We start from the raw sequence: 16,169 nt of genomic DNA, 5'->3' as shown, positions 1-16,169 counted from the left end.
AGGAAGGGACGGAGGGAGGGAGGGAGGGAGCAGCCGGGCCCGGCCCGCAGCGGCGGGGTGGGAGGTGGGGACCCGGGGCAGCCGCTCCTCAGCCCGGCCCCGTCCCGGGGGTTCGTCCCCCACCCCCGCTGCGGCTCGCAGCGAAAACGCGCGTCCCTCAGAGGAGCGTGGGGTTGGGGGCCGAAGTTTCCCACACCCCTGCCCTGTGAAAATGAAAGCTGCCTTAAAGAGAAATATACAGGAAAGGAAGGACATCTGCGGCTCGTACAGCAAAGCCGCTCAGTTATGGCACCAAGTTTCTACCCGGAACATTAGCCCAAGATACCATCTTTAATTACTTAAAATCGACGTTAATGTCCAAATTCTCAAAGACAGGAGAACACAAGCCAGTGCTGAAAATATTCAGCGCCACGTGCTGCCCGTATGTAGTGGGAACTACAGGGCGTCCCACAAAGGGAATCGTCAAATCACTTCAGGGGAGTGGAGCTACCTACCGCAGGCACGGACCGATCTTTTATTTTCCTTTTTTCTTTTCTCTTTTTTTTTTCTTTTTTGATAGCGATGGAGCTATTAGAGTTAACCTCCCCCCCCAACCCCCCCCAAAAAAAACAACCAAAAACAAAAAAACAACCAACCAACCAACAGCAAAGATTCCAAGCAGATGTAGCTGAGTAACTGTCCTGCACCGCACTAATGATCCTGCGCATCACACTCACTACATGAACTTTACATTTTTTCAAACGTATTATCACGTGAGAAACTATAAGAAGTTTAACAAGATTTATTTCCCTTGCAGAAAACCTGACCAGCTTCACCTTGACCACCACACAAGCCAAAGAAAGAAACGATACTTTCCAATTAAACCACAAGCAGTGTGGTATCACACCCTCTCGCTCTGAGGGCCATCCACGGTATCAGCCCCAGCTTGGTTAGAAGCCAGTCCCAGATACGCCGCAGGGACACGTCGCTGTTGAACTACCCCACCGAAGCTGTAGGTTTAAGAGTTTGCAAACAGTGCTATAGAGAGTGCTCACGTACCGTGAGAAAGCTTAGCTCCTTGGCACCTGGCACACCAACGCCAGATGAATTAAGTGGGGAAAAAAGTGGCATAAGTAAACTTTGAAATTCAAAGATACCACTTTTTTTTTTTTTTAAGTAAACTTAAACAGGCAACACCCTACTAAAAGATGAAATACCTTTTGTCGATACAAGAATACTGAGGGATTTTGAAAACTGTTTTTATTTAAACATTCTCGAAGGTCAGTATTCAGTAACAGAAAATACAGGCGTTCAGATCTCTCTCTCGATAAATAAAAGTAGGAAGAAAATATTAACACTTGAGTGGCATTTTCTTGAAATCAAACTAATTTTTCTGTTGCCACTGGTACCTTAGGTAACTCTGAAGCTGTGGTTACAGCCAGCATGAATTACCTCTCTCCTCCCCATTACATTTTGCTGGCAAAAGAGCAGCGCATTTCCAACCAAGGAAAGGAAAAAAAAAAAATCACACACGTACATGAGAAATGCAGGAAAAAAAGTGCAGCTAGTAAATTTCACCCATGGTACAATATTAATTTAGAAATACGTACATCTTTAACTGCTTACAGGTGTATGCAGTGTTTGTTTGAGTGGAGAGCGAGGACACACCAACAATTTAGACCACGGTGGAGCTTCAGCATGACTGTGCCCAGGTACCGGCTCTTCAGCTGGTGCACAATGAAAAGAGCACAAGGAAAGATGAGAAAGAGGAGATGGATGAAAAAATGGATAAATATTCTGGAAGCTGCAGAAGTGGGAAATATTAGTTCTGACAGGTACCCACAACCTAAGCATCTTTGTTTCTCCTCTTCTTACTGATCTTTTCGCACCCTTTTTACCATAAGCGAGGTGATAGTTGTCTTTTCTGTCACTCCCTCTCACTACAAATAAATTTCCAGCCTTACGTGTGACAGTTTCTCTCATAATTGACAAAGGCTGCTCTTTACGATTAAATTAATTTTCTCCTTAGTTATTAAGTTCTCTTAATATAAGGTGTCTTTCGATTTGTCCTTTCACCTTCCTCCATTCTTTATTCCCTGTCTCAACTTTGCTATGTGAGCAAGCGCTCTTGATTTTTCTTATAAATAGCGAGCCTTCATGATCTTTCTGCGCCCAACAGGCCCTTCTCTTTCTGGTCCATCACACCACACCTCCTGCTTTCTGCTTTCCTCCTCCCATCTGTGGTTACACTCATGTCCTTCTCCAGGTGAAAGTGCCAGCCACCTTGGCATCATGAACTGGATCTACCCAGGCATCACAAGCACGACTTTACAGACAGATGCACAGAACATTTCACATTTTATGGACCACAGAAGTACATCAGGGTAGTTTTGGCCTTCTCCAGAAAAGTGACAGAAAACTGATGGAGAAGCCTTGCCCGGTTTACAGCCTCTACAGAAAAAATAATGTAGATTAATCCAATCATGAATCATGCCTTGGAAAAAAACCCACAAAACTAAAACCAAACAAACCAAAAACTAACAACATGAAATTGTGTTTTAAAAACCATGGGATGAAACTTATGTATTTTATTCATGTAATTTAGCTCACTCTACATATGTAAGTATTTCCCGCTTTTCTGATACCTCTGTGGGCCTTGCATAGACATTTATATGAGCAAAATTTTAGGTGTTTAATGTTGAGGTTTTATTAATTTCTGCTGCCTTTCTCCCCCAGGAAATCAACACTTCTCTCCTGTTACTGGGATAATTTCCTCAGTAATGGAGTTGTTACCGGTAAGATTGCTGTTCTAGTTGAGGAATAAACATCACGCTTAATTTTGAAGGAAAATCCCAATATAAAAAAAAAAAAGGAAAAAAGGAAAGAACTGGTCTTAACTTAAATTTCTCCTCATATCATAAGAATTTTAAGTAAAAGATGGAAAAAGGAATACCACTAACAGAAACATCAAATACACTACCAGTGTTACTTATGGGACTTATCAGTCTACCACAAACCATACCCATCTTTCCTCCAGTGTGTTTGCATCAGGTTTATAGTGAAGTTTTCTCTTCATTTCTATGGTCTCCAAGGAGTCTAGTCAGATGGAAGCATTAAGCTTGGTCTCAGGAGAAAACAAGGTAAGTTGTGCATCTCTGCATGAAAGAATAGGAGCCGCTTGGTGAAGACTTGGTCCACTTGACGTTGTAAAGAGACTGGGATGTAATTATGAGTGACAGGATGAAAGGTAAGAGCAGGCAGAAGTAGGGTAAGAAAGACACCCAAGTAACAACAGAAGACCTTTCCCTGCAGGTAGGCGTCACTGTCAGTTCATGTGGCAACATCTGGCACCCGGACACAAGTGAAGGAAGTACCAGAGCCTGAAGCTCTGCCGACACTCGCTGTCCTCTGCTCTCAATCTTTCTGTACCACACTCGAGGATGTACTGAGAAGGTATAAATCCCAAACAGCTTCAGAAAGTGACCTTTTGCCACACACAAAGTTATCTCAATTTTGATTTTTATTACATGGACAGACAGGTTGATATTGGGGGGCTGTGGGAGGGTGAGGGGGAAAGATGGCAAAAGATTCACACCAAAAATCTACAATGGTTACTTTCTTCCAGGTTATTCCTCACATTTAAAATCCTTGGTGGCCAACTGAAGTCCTTCCATGGTGGAATCAAAGTGCCAAGTTTCTGAAAATAAAAAAAAAAAGGAGAGAGTTTCTGCTGAAATACCACAACAGCGCAGACTATAGAAAGAGAACCATCAGCACAACCTGATGGTTACTCTTTTCTGAGAGCTCCAGAAACACTGTTCTGGGCAGCTCTTACTCCCCCTGGTAATTATGCTCTCTGCTTAAGTAAATTTATTTTAGGCCAGGTTTTCCTGGTAAGCACTGTAAAAGGCAGGTGAGGTTTTCTGGTCATAATTCTGTACACTTTTTCATGCTTCATTTTGTTTAAAATTAGTGGTTAAATGTCAAAGGATAGAGAACATATTTTTTTATTATCATCGTATCAAAGTAGCAAGTGGAAGAGGTTTGGCCACGGGATGATATTTCCAGTGGCACTACTGGACGACTGCTTTAGTTTGCTTTGTTATCTTTCAGATTATCTTTCTCATGGTAGCCGAAAGGCAGTCCTGCCCAGCCCAGCTATACGTTCCTGCTCCTTTGCCCGTGTCCTGCTCGTTGCACGGCTCTCGGACAATTTGTTTCATCTTGATGGTTCAGCATGAAAACTTTCTGGATGCCTTTATGCATTGGATGATAGATCTGAACTGCCTCACTCTCTGGCTGCATCCAGCAAAGGGAAGTGATGGGAATAGCACGGCCAGAGGAAGGAGGAGCAATAACACACGTCAGCAAGAGATTTCTCTCATCTAAACCACAACCCTACTGGGCTATGGCGGAGGAAGCGTTCCTGCAGGGAGTTACCACAAAGTGAACTCTACGCTGCAAAACCAAACACGCAGATTTTATTCTGCAGTAGCCCTGCAGTTAAATGCTTAAACTGACATCGGGTTTTGTCGTCTTGTTCCACATTTGTAAACCATCTGGCAGTCGGGAGTCCTGCTGTAAGGAGAACTTCTAGGCACTGAAATACTGCTGCTTTCACTGATCTCAGCATTTTTTAATTTGGGATCTCTTGCTTAACCTCCAGAACAAATACTGATGCGCTGCCAATGCTGCAATAAGGAGCTCTCACAACAACTTAAGATTAACTCCGTGTTTACACAGAGGAACACCACCACTGTTCACTCTCCCATTTGAATAAACGCACCCTTTCACAACATGAATACAGAAGCACGATCATCTAGCTAACAGATAAAGTTGTACTTGGCCAGTAATGCTTAGTTTAGTCTCAAATCTAAAGGGACTGAAATGATCGTATTAGCTCTCCATTTATTTTCTATGATTTGGTAGGAATGCTTCAGTTTTCTTACTCCCCCGCCCCCGACATTTGATGAAATCAAATCCATTTCAACATTTATAGTTGTTCACTTGAGTAGTTTTACAGCCTCTCCAGGACATCATTCTTGGGAAGTCTGCTTTAGTCAGCAACCAGAAAGAATGATTTGGTGGTGAGGAAAGACGACCTAATCCCTCAAAATCAGTGGCACCACTGACCAGAAAAACTCACCTGCCCTTTACAGCACTTACACATCCAGATCTCACAGGACCGCTAGAACACCTGCATGGGGTCTGGCTGGGGGTCTGTGTCACCCAGTATCCTGTGCCTGACAGCGAGCATGAGTCAACTGAAAACCCTAAAAGATGCTTTTTGATTTTTTTTAAGTATTTTCACATACTTTTTAATATTTTTTTTAACATCCTAACATTTGTATAAGTTTAAAAGCAGCCTGTCATCTGAAGGTATGGTTGCACAATATGTGGTCCCCTGGTATCGGAGCCGACTGCCACCCAAGCAGGGAGCTCTGTACGTCCTCTCCCTTGCATCTGCAGCAGCATGGCCCCAGCTGCTCCTGGCCCCCAGCTTCGACACTGAGTTGGACCCTACACAAGATTATCTAAATTTGCCAGCCCAGCAGAAAACTACCCGTTTGTTTCCTGTGGGGTTAATGAGTTAAATTACCGCCTTTATGTCAGCCAGCAAGTGCTGGAGCTGATAACCAGGGTGGGGCCGGGAGGAAGGGCACCTTCTGCTTTCGGCAGCAGCGAGAGCCATCACACCAGCTCGACCAGGGGCAGCAGACCACAGCTCCAGAGCAGCCTAAAACCACCCAGCCTCTGGTGTCTCATCCTCTGCCTCCAACAGCCACCAGGACTTTCCCTGACTCATTTCAGATGTTGAGCTAAAACAAGCCAAACCAACCCACAACCAAAACCCCAGGAAAACCCCCAACTAACTTCCCTCCTCCTCCCAGTGCAAAGCCCTAACCGGCTTAGCACTCCCAAGTCAAAGGCTTTGCTGAGCACCGATGCTGCTGCAAGGAGGAGGGGACCATGCGGCCAGGACCAGGGCAATCAATCACCCCTTCCATATGCTTTATCTGCCAGCTGGGACCTCCAACTTAACCACACCACCTCAGCATAGATCTTCATGACCAAGTCCTTCTGCACAAACATTGAAATGCCTTTTTTTTTTTTTTTTTTTTTTTTTTTTTAAACCAAACACTGACTGGGAGTCATCTTTCATGGTAAAGTATGCGTTCCTTTAATTCTATATTCCCTAGAACTAACCCAAGCCGGCGCAGCAGAGTATTAGACTGCAAGGTCACAAACTGGGATGTAATGACGCCTGGTTTCAGACCAGCCGTCAGTGGTTGGCTTGCAAACGCTGCTGCGCTTGTGACCAGCGGGAAAGGAAGGCTGAAACAATTTTGGGAGTAGCATGGCAGACAGACAAAGGGTGTAAATCTAAGGGAAAAAAACCAGTTCGTTGGATTCAGCAACCAGATAAAGGTATCGACAATAAGGCAGAACACTCTGTTAACATATGTCTTTCCTTTCTTGAAGTACACAAAAAATCAATTTCCAAGTTAATCATCATTTTCTTTGGGGAAAAGAGCAGAGCTCTCTAGGTTTTTTCTTTAACATAAAAACATTTTATTCAATAAACCTGGACATTTCTGGGTAGTAGCTTAGGTTACAAATCCACAAAGATGGCCAGTCAGTATCATAAGCAAAAATCTTGCCTGTGGAGTGTTCACATTTGCAATATTATAAGTAACTTATAAAAAATTGTGGCTGACAGTATTTGATGATTTTTTTTCTTACAAAAAGTTTTAGTATTTGATTATGTAAAAGGACAATACCGCTACCAGATGTTCTTGACTTTATTCATAATCTGTGCTGACAGCACCTTGCGAGCCCAGTGTTGTCTGCACTACGTGGTTCAGCGAGATTCCCCTCACCTTCCTACATCAGCAGTTGGCACAGACTAATCAGCAAATGACCTGCAACGTCATTTTTGTCATCAACGATATAAAAATTGCATATAATCAAATCAACCCCCATTCAAGAGGTTTCAATTCCAACCCAAACTATTCAACTACTTTACTCCTGTCATGAACCTCCACTGTGAAAATTAAGAAACCTAAACCATCAACTACTGCTTTTAGAAGCGTCCCAGCACAGTGCGTGTCCGCCTCTTTGACGACTCCTCCAGCCGTCGACTTGTGCTCGTGTCAGGCACGGGACACCGGGTGACACAGACCCCATGTGGATGATATTCCAGCGGTCCTGTCAGGTCTGGATGGGAACAATTTAAGCCTCTGGATCTAGATTTTTTTCTTCTGGCTCAATTTGCCCATGGTGCAAGTTATTCTATTTCTATGTACCTCAGTTTCCTTATTTTAAAACTACATTTTCCACTTTGGAAACTAAAAACTGATGGAAAACTATACGGAAGTTAAGGTAGTGTTTTGCAGCTGGATGCAAAAGTCCTTCCTTCTTATCATAGTCTACCTAAAATATCATAAACAAACTGAAAAAACTTTGCCAAGCTACCAAAGGGTTCAAAAATTCACAAGACAAGCATGAACACGATAGTGTACTTTCTAATACTCAGTAGCCCACTTTGTCATACCGAATGAAAACATTAATGAAAAATTAACACTTTAATATATTGAGCCCTATTGCGACCTCCTGCTGCTGATTCTCCACTGAAAAGCAGAACTGCCACGTTTTCATAACTTAGTGAAGTACTGCTTTATTGTTCTGACAGCGCTCTTCATAATTAGACCCTTAACACAGCATTGCTCTCCGTGCTGAACAGATGAAGAAAATAGCACCGAGATGTCGTGACTCACTACAGATCACCGCAGTAATTAAACTGGGAATAAAGTCCAGCTCTTAGGCACCCTACGCTACTGCTTTCACTTCACCAGGCAGGTTTTAGATTTATTTTTTTTAAATAATATGCCTTTAATAACAAAACGCTGCCCTTCTCTTTTGCCAGCTCAGCGTTAAGAAAACCCAACAACCCTCATACCTACTCTGAAGAAAAAAAAATAATCAAGTAAGTTGAGTGATAGTAAACACATCTTAAAAATTATAACAAACAATGTTCTTTAGATGTTTGGTCAAATATCATACAAGAATGAAACACATTCACAAGTGCGACTGATTACCTTTTCCTTCATGCAGAATTTAAGGTGGCCAATCATGACTGATGAAACACAGCATCCAGACAGCCAGCGCTTGTGTAGGTGACAACGTTCTCCTCTGTCACCCCTTGAAGCAGCTCCAGTTCTGGAAGTGTTTCAGAAGAGTCTTGGTTCTCTTGGCCATTTTTATTTAGATCTTCTAGACTAATAATACCATCTAAAAATAAACAAATTACAAACTGCAGCCAAAACCACCTGAAATGATCTAATTATCTTATATAGTCTGTAATTTATATTAGCTCAGAATAGAGTATTTCTAGAACAAGCTTTCATTTCATCAAAATACTCTTGATTTTGCCTCCTAAACAGCCTACAAAATAAATTATGTTTTTCATGTTTGTCTCTCACAGGGAAAGAGTGAGAGTGTGTGTGTGTATATATGTATTTTTTCCTACTCTTATGCTTCTCCTTAGCTCTCCTAGAGCATCCTTTTGTCTCTTTTAAAAAGGAGAAACTCCTCTCCTATTTCAGACATCAAATCCTATCAGCCTCCAGGGAGCTACTATTGTGTATTTTTAATCTCATATTATGGAACTTGTGAAATTATATTAAATTAATATGGAAATCATGGGAAAAGACAACAATCAATCTTATCCCATAACCTCCACACTGCAGGAATTAATGCATGCAGAAGTCCAGAGCTTCCCATGGACCCAAATATCTCTTGCTGCTCTAGTGTGTGACCTATTATTTTGCTGGAAATTTTGAGTGATCATTAAGTTTAATTAAGTTGAAGATGCTCAACCTTTCAGAGAAATAAAGTCTGAAGAAAGCCTTATTCATGCTAAATGTCCTTCTGATCTGGAATGGGTAAACTTGAGCCAGGTATTGGATTAATTCCATATAGGAAACTTTAAAAGGCAAGGAATTTCAGCACTTGGATCAGGAAACATGAAGTGATGATTCACAGCAACCATAGCTCTGCCATACTATGTACACAATCAACGGAGGCACAAATTCATTTATCACATCCCAGTGCTTTTGTACAAAGAGGAGTGTTATCACTCACTTATGCTGAAAACCTTCAGCATTAACTATTTTCTCTTCTGAACAGAAGTATTTCATACAGTTTTTGTATCACAGAATACACTCACCAGTCAAGGTGTTTCCATTCTGCAATTCATTTGTTTTCTGTTTTTCCTAAAATAGATAATAACAGTCCAGAGAAAAGAAGAAAGTATGTGACAAGAGATTTTGTTATTTTGGGAAAGAACAAGGTTCATGCTCTATTTTATAATTACTATTTCATTGTATTTACAGGATTTTCCTCCTTTCCACTACCAGACACTACAGCGCTCCTTAAATAAAAGCCAACCTTCGCAAAGCAACAGCCACAGTGGGGGAAAAATGATTTGTAAGGTAACACTTTCTAACTAGACAAGGAGAATTAATTTGCCATCAGTCTTTGTAGAAGTAGCTACAGGTAGTGGAGGATAAAATTTGCTCAGATGATGGGAGAAAACCATAAGAAGGAAAGCAACTGGATGATGGTAGGTTGTACTTAATGAACAGAGGCCAGGTCAGGACACAAGCATCAAGGAAAAGGTTTGGTTTCCTTTTTTTCCTCCAACTACTTTGTATACATTTCTGAAGTTGATCTTTTAAAAGCAGAATCCTACCATGGCCTCCAGCTGGTTCTGGAAATATTCAGAAGAGTACATAAAACGTCCATCTCCTCATTGTGGGTATTAAAAACCAAATCAAATTTACTAGCAAAGAACATCATCTTGCTTATCAACTGAAGAATTCCTCTTTACACCTGGAATATTGGAAAGCCTTCTGAAATCCCCTAAAATTCGTACCTCCACAGAGGTCTTCCACAGTAAATAGATCATCTTTGAAACTTTCCAGTCAAGAGGAACTATATAATCATCTGGCAACAAGGATTCTGCAGAAGAAAATATTTTTTGCAGTTGAGTGTTCAGATCTCTCCATAGCCAAAATATATCACTGAATTACAATTTTTGCACACATTATATATAGAGACTTTAAAAAAAATCAGCAGATATTTAAATGAGCCAGCAGCAAAGTCAGAATTTAGGTTTTCTAGAATCTAAGGCCAGTACATTGGAGGGGGAGAAAGGGGAAGGAGATTTGGGTTTGGTTTCTTTTTCTTTTTTTTTTTTGGTTTTTTTTTTTGGCTAAAGCTTTCCTACTATACTTTTCTTTCCCCCACATACTCCTCCGAAATGAGGCACAAACAAGAAAACCAGAAAGCTTTCAGCTCCTAAATTAAACAAAATGCAACTTAAATATCAGCCTTTAAATTTTAAAGTATCTAATTATAGGAATTTGTGCAATATCACTAAAGAAATTACTTTCTAAAATGTTTTAACTCTAACCCTGTTTAAGAAGCTGAAAAGAGATTCTTTGTAGGAAAACAGTCTAAAATATGTTCTATGCTTATATGAGAATCATACAAGCAAGTCAGTCAACTAAATCTTTTATTTATAAATAACTAAAGACATTTATTTACTAAAAATTTCCCATCCAAAATAATTTCAATAAAACTTGACTGCAATTGCCAGAGTTGTAAAATACTACAGCTCAAATGTGTACATGAATAAATAGTAGCCTATCAATATATAATAGGTCACAAAAAAGCACAAGAATTAAATTTAAATTGTAGGAAAATTATAGTCAAATGAGAACGTGGCCAGCCTTCTGCAGACAGCAGGCACAATTTTGACAGAAAAAACCCCAACAAACAGCAATCGCAAGCTTGCAGGGCTTCGGAGAGATATCGGGGTGGGTTTGTATTTCTTAAAGGTTATTTCCAAAGGAAACTCATCTAAACATCAGAGAATTTCACCTGTTACTGACCCAGAGAAGAACGACATTTGGTTCACTAACCTACCGAGTGTTTCTGAATGGCTGTTGTCTCTTTTTTTCCTGGAAGATCCCTGTTTTCAAGTCATGGCCAACTCCCTCTAAGATGATGAAATTTAAGATCACAGATATGAAGACTCACCAAGTTTGGAGGAGAAAAATATTTTACATGTAGTAGCTGAGGACATCGGCCGTATTCTCTGCTCTGTTTCAGCTCTATATGGCAAGTTCTTTGGTGCGCGGTGCCAGATTTAGACAAAGCAGCACCGCAGGTCCTTTGGGGACCAAGCCCAGCAATGGTGCCAGTGCTTTGCATCACTGTTCTGGCAGGTAGCGTTGCCAACGACTTTTACAATAAAACCAAAGAATCCTGAGGTCAGTTTGGGCAGATAAACAGTCATAAGCTGCTCCTCAGTTATCTTAACATTTTCATAGGAAATACATGCTTAACTTTAAATTCTACTGAAACAAACAGGCATAAAGGTCTATGTGCTGAAAAACTGGTCCGTGGTTTTTAATCCTATTTGTTGGCCAGACAAAAGTTACTGTTTCTCTACTGACTAAACTTGGACCAAAGAAGTTGCAGACCTTTATGCACAGGGAACTCTGCTCTTTCAGCAGGTGTGTACACAGCACCGTGCCCTAGGCTGATGTCCAAATGAACGTCTGTTGTTGCTGCTGGCTACAGCTCTGTAGGGTTACGTTAGCCTGTAGTAAATTTGGAAATTATGGTTGCCACACACAACTCCTTTGAGGACTGAGCATTATACTTCTAACTGCTAACTTAAAATGATTAAACTGAAAGTACAAAAATATGACAATTGGAGCTCTGGAAGGCAAGTATACCACTGTGACACTTCTTAATCATGCATGACTAAAAAGGTATTCACTGTCAGAAAATGCATCTTTTAAGTTTTATATTCTATTTCCAAATAAATTAGATTTTAGGAAAGATTTTCATCAGTAACTAAGCCACAGAAGAGTGGATGAAAACTTTACTATATTATGAAAAAAAGGAATGCAAGTATATTAACCACGTGGAATATAAAACCAAACATGCAACCTTTACGTAAAAGCACACATTTTGTACCATGATTTCATTTAGTTTTGTAATCAACACAGTAAAGTCTTCCTCAGTGGGATGTATTAAAACTTTAAACCCAAAGTGTGAAGCTCTTGTTGAAGTAAGTCTTTGTTACTAAAAAACCTGCAAATATGAGGCCAAACCAAACAGCACCTTTGGCAGAGACTGAAGAAGATTCCAGGTAAAAAAATATAAAATAATCACCAAAGCAGCAGTGATTCCTTTCAATAGGATTAATGTTTGACTAATTGGTACCTGCAATGAGTACTTAATCATAGTTTTTTGGTGGGTTTTTTTGATTATTTGTGGTTGGGGGGGGTGGGGGTGGGTTTTGGGGGGTTTGGGTTGTGTGTGGGTTTTGGTGTTGTGTTTTGGGTTTTTTTTCAGTGTAGGAGTAGTAAGAAGAGTATTACCTAGTGGAAGACCTGGAGAACCAAAGAGCTGCACAAGTTGAAAAGCAAATCCTAATGATAAGGGAAGGCCCAGAAAACTATGGTTCATATTCACATCTTGATTATCTTCAAGTTGTGAGGCCTCTGCTGGCTCAGGGTCATCTGCTTCGTGCACATTTTCACCACAGGTTGCCAATATACTAGAATCTTCTGGATATTCAGAAAAAACTTTAACGGAAGACAAAATATCTGGTTGGCTACTTGTAACCTCTGAAGAAACTTGTTCGCTCTCATCCTCTCTCTTATCAACAACCTGTTGTTGCTTAAGAGTTCTAGCTCGTTCCTCCTTTGTCCCGGAAACTACACAATCCCTGCAGGAGTGTTTTGGCATAGCAGAAGATTGTCCAGAATGAACATAAGAAATACTATGTAACACAGCATCTGCATCTGGTGCGTGTAAGGAATAGGTTGCCTCAGTGCCACTGTAAGGTGCAGAACATTCCTGCAACGCACGGTCCTGTTCATACTCCTCTCCACAGTCCTTGCTTAGAAAGCTCTTTTGTCCCACTTCCAAAACACTTCTTTGAGGAACACCACTTTTTATCGGGACTTTCTTCCCCCTCTCTGTACTACCAGCAATCTGTCTTGGTAGATTAAACTTTGGTGCTAAGTTGACAATTCTTCTGTATCGTCTCCTCTTCGATATCATTGGTGCAGCAGCAGCAGCATTTCTTGGAACATTTACTTCACTCGAACACTTTACGGAGGTGGCCCTGGCTTCCACAAGGGAATCAAGGTGCACTTCAGCTGGAGATGCCAACAGACCAGTGCTTATTACGTTGCCAGCCTCCTCAGTTACTGTTACCTGATGGTTTTCCTTGACCAACCCTTCATCTGACCGATAGCAGTTTAGCTCTTTTGAACTGTTCGTATGAGTCTGTTTAGGTTTCCTCATTTTGGGGGGTCTTTGTTCCCCTACAAATTTATCCTCAGACCAAGAAGAGAGAGAAACTTGTGTATCAAAGCCCAGCTGTAATTCCTCAGCAGGTAAATTAATTGAAAAAAAAGCCCAGGCATTAGAGCAATTCTCTTCTGTTTTTAATGCACCTTTGTCCTCTGTGTTATTATCAGGCATGTTTGAATTGTAACACCAAGAGATTTCTTTTTCTTCACCATTTAAACTTAACGGCTTAGCTTCCACGTCACGTTCCTGTGTAATTTGATACGATCCCAGTTTGGTTTCTGTGCTTAACAGTGGCGTGTTATAATCTTCAGAGATGCCTTCTGTTTCCTGGATGGAATTTTTATCATTGCTTAATTTTAGTAAACTGCTTCTGCAAAGATTTTCTTTGTGCCTTTGATTTGTTTCCTCATCAAATGCATTTTTGGTTAGGTTTTCAGTAGAAAAAGGCTTTACATCTATTAGAAGCGAACTGTCGCTTTCTACAGGCAGTTCATTTTTCAATGCACTGTTTGACATCGTTGAGACCTCAGACACAGCGACAGAAAACCTTTCTCTTGAAACCTCTGGAGCTTCTTTTAGGTTTTCATCATCACCATTAGGCTGCTCTTCACCAACTGTTACCTCTGGACCTTCACTGAATGTACACAATGATTTGCTGTTTTCTTCTTCCGAATCATCTGCTTCACTTTCTGATGTGTCCTGGTCATCTGGAATTGGGTGATGAGCTGCTCCACCTAACATTTTCTTCGTAATTTCTTTATGATTGCCTTTCATTTTTTTGTTTCTTTTTCGCTTTTTCCTCTGCTTTGCTTTTGGCAACACGGGCCCAGAGCTGCTCTTTAAAATTTTCTCCCTATGTGAAAATAAAATAAAAAAAAAAGTAAAAAAATTTATTTCAGTAATAACGTATTTGTGGTGTTCAATTTGAAGAATAGGTACTTTATGTTAATATGATGATCAAACACAGACCATCTGGCTTTTTAAATAGATAACATATCAAATAAAACCTTCTATTGATTAAACGACTGTACACATTACAATTCAGAACAATCTTGAACGTTTTAATCCAATTTAAATAAACATAGTTGCCATGTCATTAATTTAGCTTTACAAAAAGTATCACGAATTATTGCAAGACCCAACAACGTGTTTCTGGACATCTTTCTAATTTATGTTTGAATAATAGATACTAAAGAGCTACTGCTATTCTGAAATTTCATTAAGTGTCATCCTGAGTAGAAAGGTACTAAGTGGAGCACGTAGTAAGAAAATTTCAGCCATTAAGATTAAATGGACTATAGTTAGGTATGCTGGATTCAAATTCAAAACATACTAACCAAAAAACTGAATAAAGTAAAGGTACAGTGACTACAGCAACTCTGATATTTACAGCTTAATATATTATGTATGGTGCATACATATTTGGAAAAAAATATTTCATATTTTATTAGCAACAAAATAATACATTACAGAAAAAATAACACAGTTGTAGGCAGTTATTTACAATTAATTTTGTAGCTTTTTTCAGAATATCTGGGTTTTTTTGTTTTGGGGTTTGTTTGGGTTTTTTTTTTTTTTTTGGCCTGCTTTTCTCATCAAATTTAACAGATAACAGCCTTAACAGCGACTTTTCTGAAATCCTGATGTTAGCTTGTCAGCCAGCTAACCCTGAAATGGACACACGTAAGAAAAATCTAATCCAGAAATCTAACTGCTCTTTACGCAGCTCTTCAGAGAGAGATGAGATTTTCAAAGCTAAGTTTGACTGATAAATCTTTGTATCGAAGATCTGCTCCTTTGCTGTAAGTCTTCGCTTTTCTGTAACCCTTTGTTCCAAATGGTACTTCACACAACACACTAAAGCAAAGAAGTAGCTAGAAGAGTTATAGGGTAAAATTAGTCATTTTCTGGGCACTCCTATGTAACATAAGCTGGTTTAAGTGCTGTATTCTGAAATTCTTAAGACAGAAATAGAAAAAAAAAAAGGGGGGGGGGGGTGACTTTGCATGCAGAAAGCAAGCCAGAGTCACTAGTAGGCAACCTGGAACCTAAGAGTCACCTATGGAAACTTATCCTTGCCCTTCATTCATTCTTAAATTTATTCATTGTTAGTCTCATATATATATTCTTTCTAATTTGAAAGCAAACCCTCCTAATTCTCTGAGTGTGAAGCTCATCTGCAGCCTTCTTGGCCTCAGTATAGCCACAAAGTCACTTGACTGGAACAGGATTCAGAAGTCTTGGTACCTTGACATTGCTGCAACAAGCACTATCGGTCTCCGAGAAGATCTTGCTGGAAAGCACACAAATTTTATTGCCCCATAATAGCATCCATGCCCCCTAGAACATCCTCCTAAGAAATGGGATTTCCTTCAAAAGTTGGCATTTAAGTCCACGAGGTGCTTTCCTCTGAGTAATAAAAACTGACTTCTCCTTTTCCAAATCAGTGTATTTTCAGTACAGTGCCCTATGGCTTCAGTGCAGATGTCTGTACTGCAGATTCTTGAAGTTAGCCAAGACAAATTCCACCCCAAATTCTGCTCAGAATACGTTCCCTAGTCAGCAACATCACCTTTCTCCCCAAAAAAGAGACGGGATGCCAAAGTTTTAGGATTGAATAGATGTTGTCTATTGAATTAAATGATTCAGAGTGAAGCATCTGCAATGGTAGTTGGAGAGATTACTTTCTTACATATAACCCAGATTTGCAGAAATCATATACCAATCACAGATTATGGCTTAAATCCTGACATTAACTTTCTTCTTGGGTGATGAAAAGTCATGAC

The 16,169-nt window shown here is 40.2% G+C and overlaps 1 protein-coding gene across 11 annotated transcripts in view; it reads right to left on the bottom strand.

The window, feature by feature from the left end:
- Positions 1-3,486: 3,486 nt before the first annotated feature.
- The window catches only part of N4BP2L2 (NEDD4 binding protein 2 like 2), a 49,709-nt gene continuing 37,026 nt past the window's right edge, over positions 3,487-16,169 (bottom strand). For 9 of the 11 annotated variants that reach the window (XM_075742036.1, XM_075742034.1, XM_075742042.1 and 6 more), the window contains 5 exons: positions 12,441-14,236; positions 9,917-10,002; positions 9,209-9,254; positions 8,079-8,271; positions 3,487-3,676 (listed from right to left, as the gene is read on the bottom strand). In XM_075742036.1, the coding sequence (XP_075598151.1) occupies positions 8,111-8,271; positions 9,209-9,254; positions 9,917-10,002; positions 12,441-14,236 (2,089 nt within the window). In that variant the 3' untranslated portion in view covers positions 3,487-3,676; positions 8,079-8,110. Of the gene's footprint in view, positions 3,677-8,078; positions 8,272-9,208; positions 9,255-9,915; positions 11,045-12,440; positions 14,237-16,169 lie in introns of those variants that run through there. The other 2 variants (XR_012833361.1, XM_075742035.1) reach the window with 2 other exon arrangements.

This window comes from Balearica regulorum, chromosome 1 (assembly GCF_011004875.1).
Source record: "Balearica regulorum gibbericeps isolate bBalReg1 chromosome 1, bBalReg1.pri, whole genome shotgun sequence".
NCBI lineage: Eukaryota > Metazoa > Chordata > Aves > Gruiformes > Gruidae > Balearica > Balearica regulorum.
This window is presented reverse-complemented; position numbering and strand designations above follow the sequence as displayed.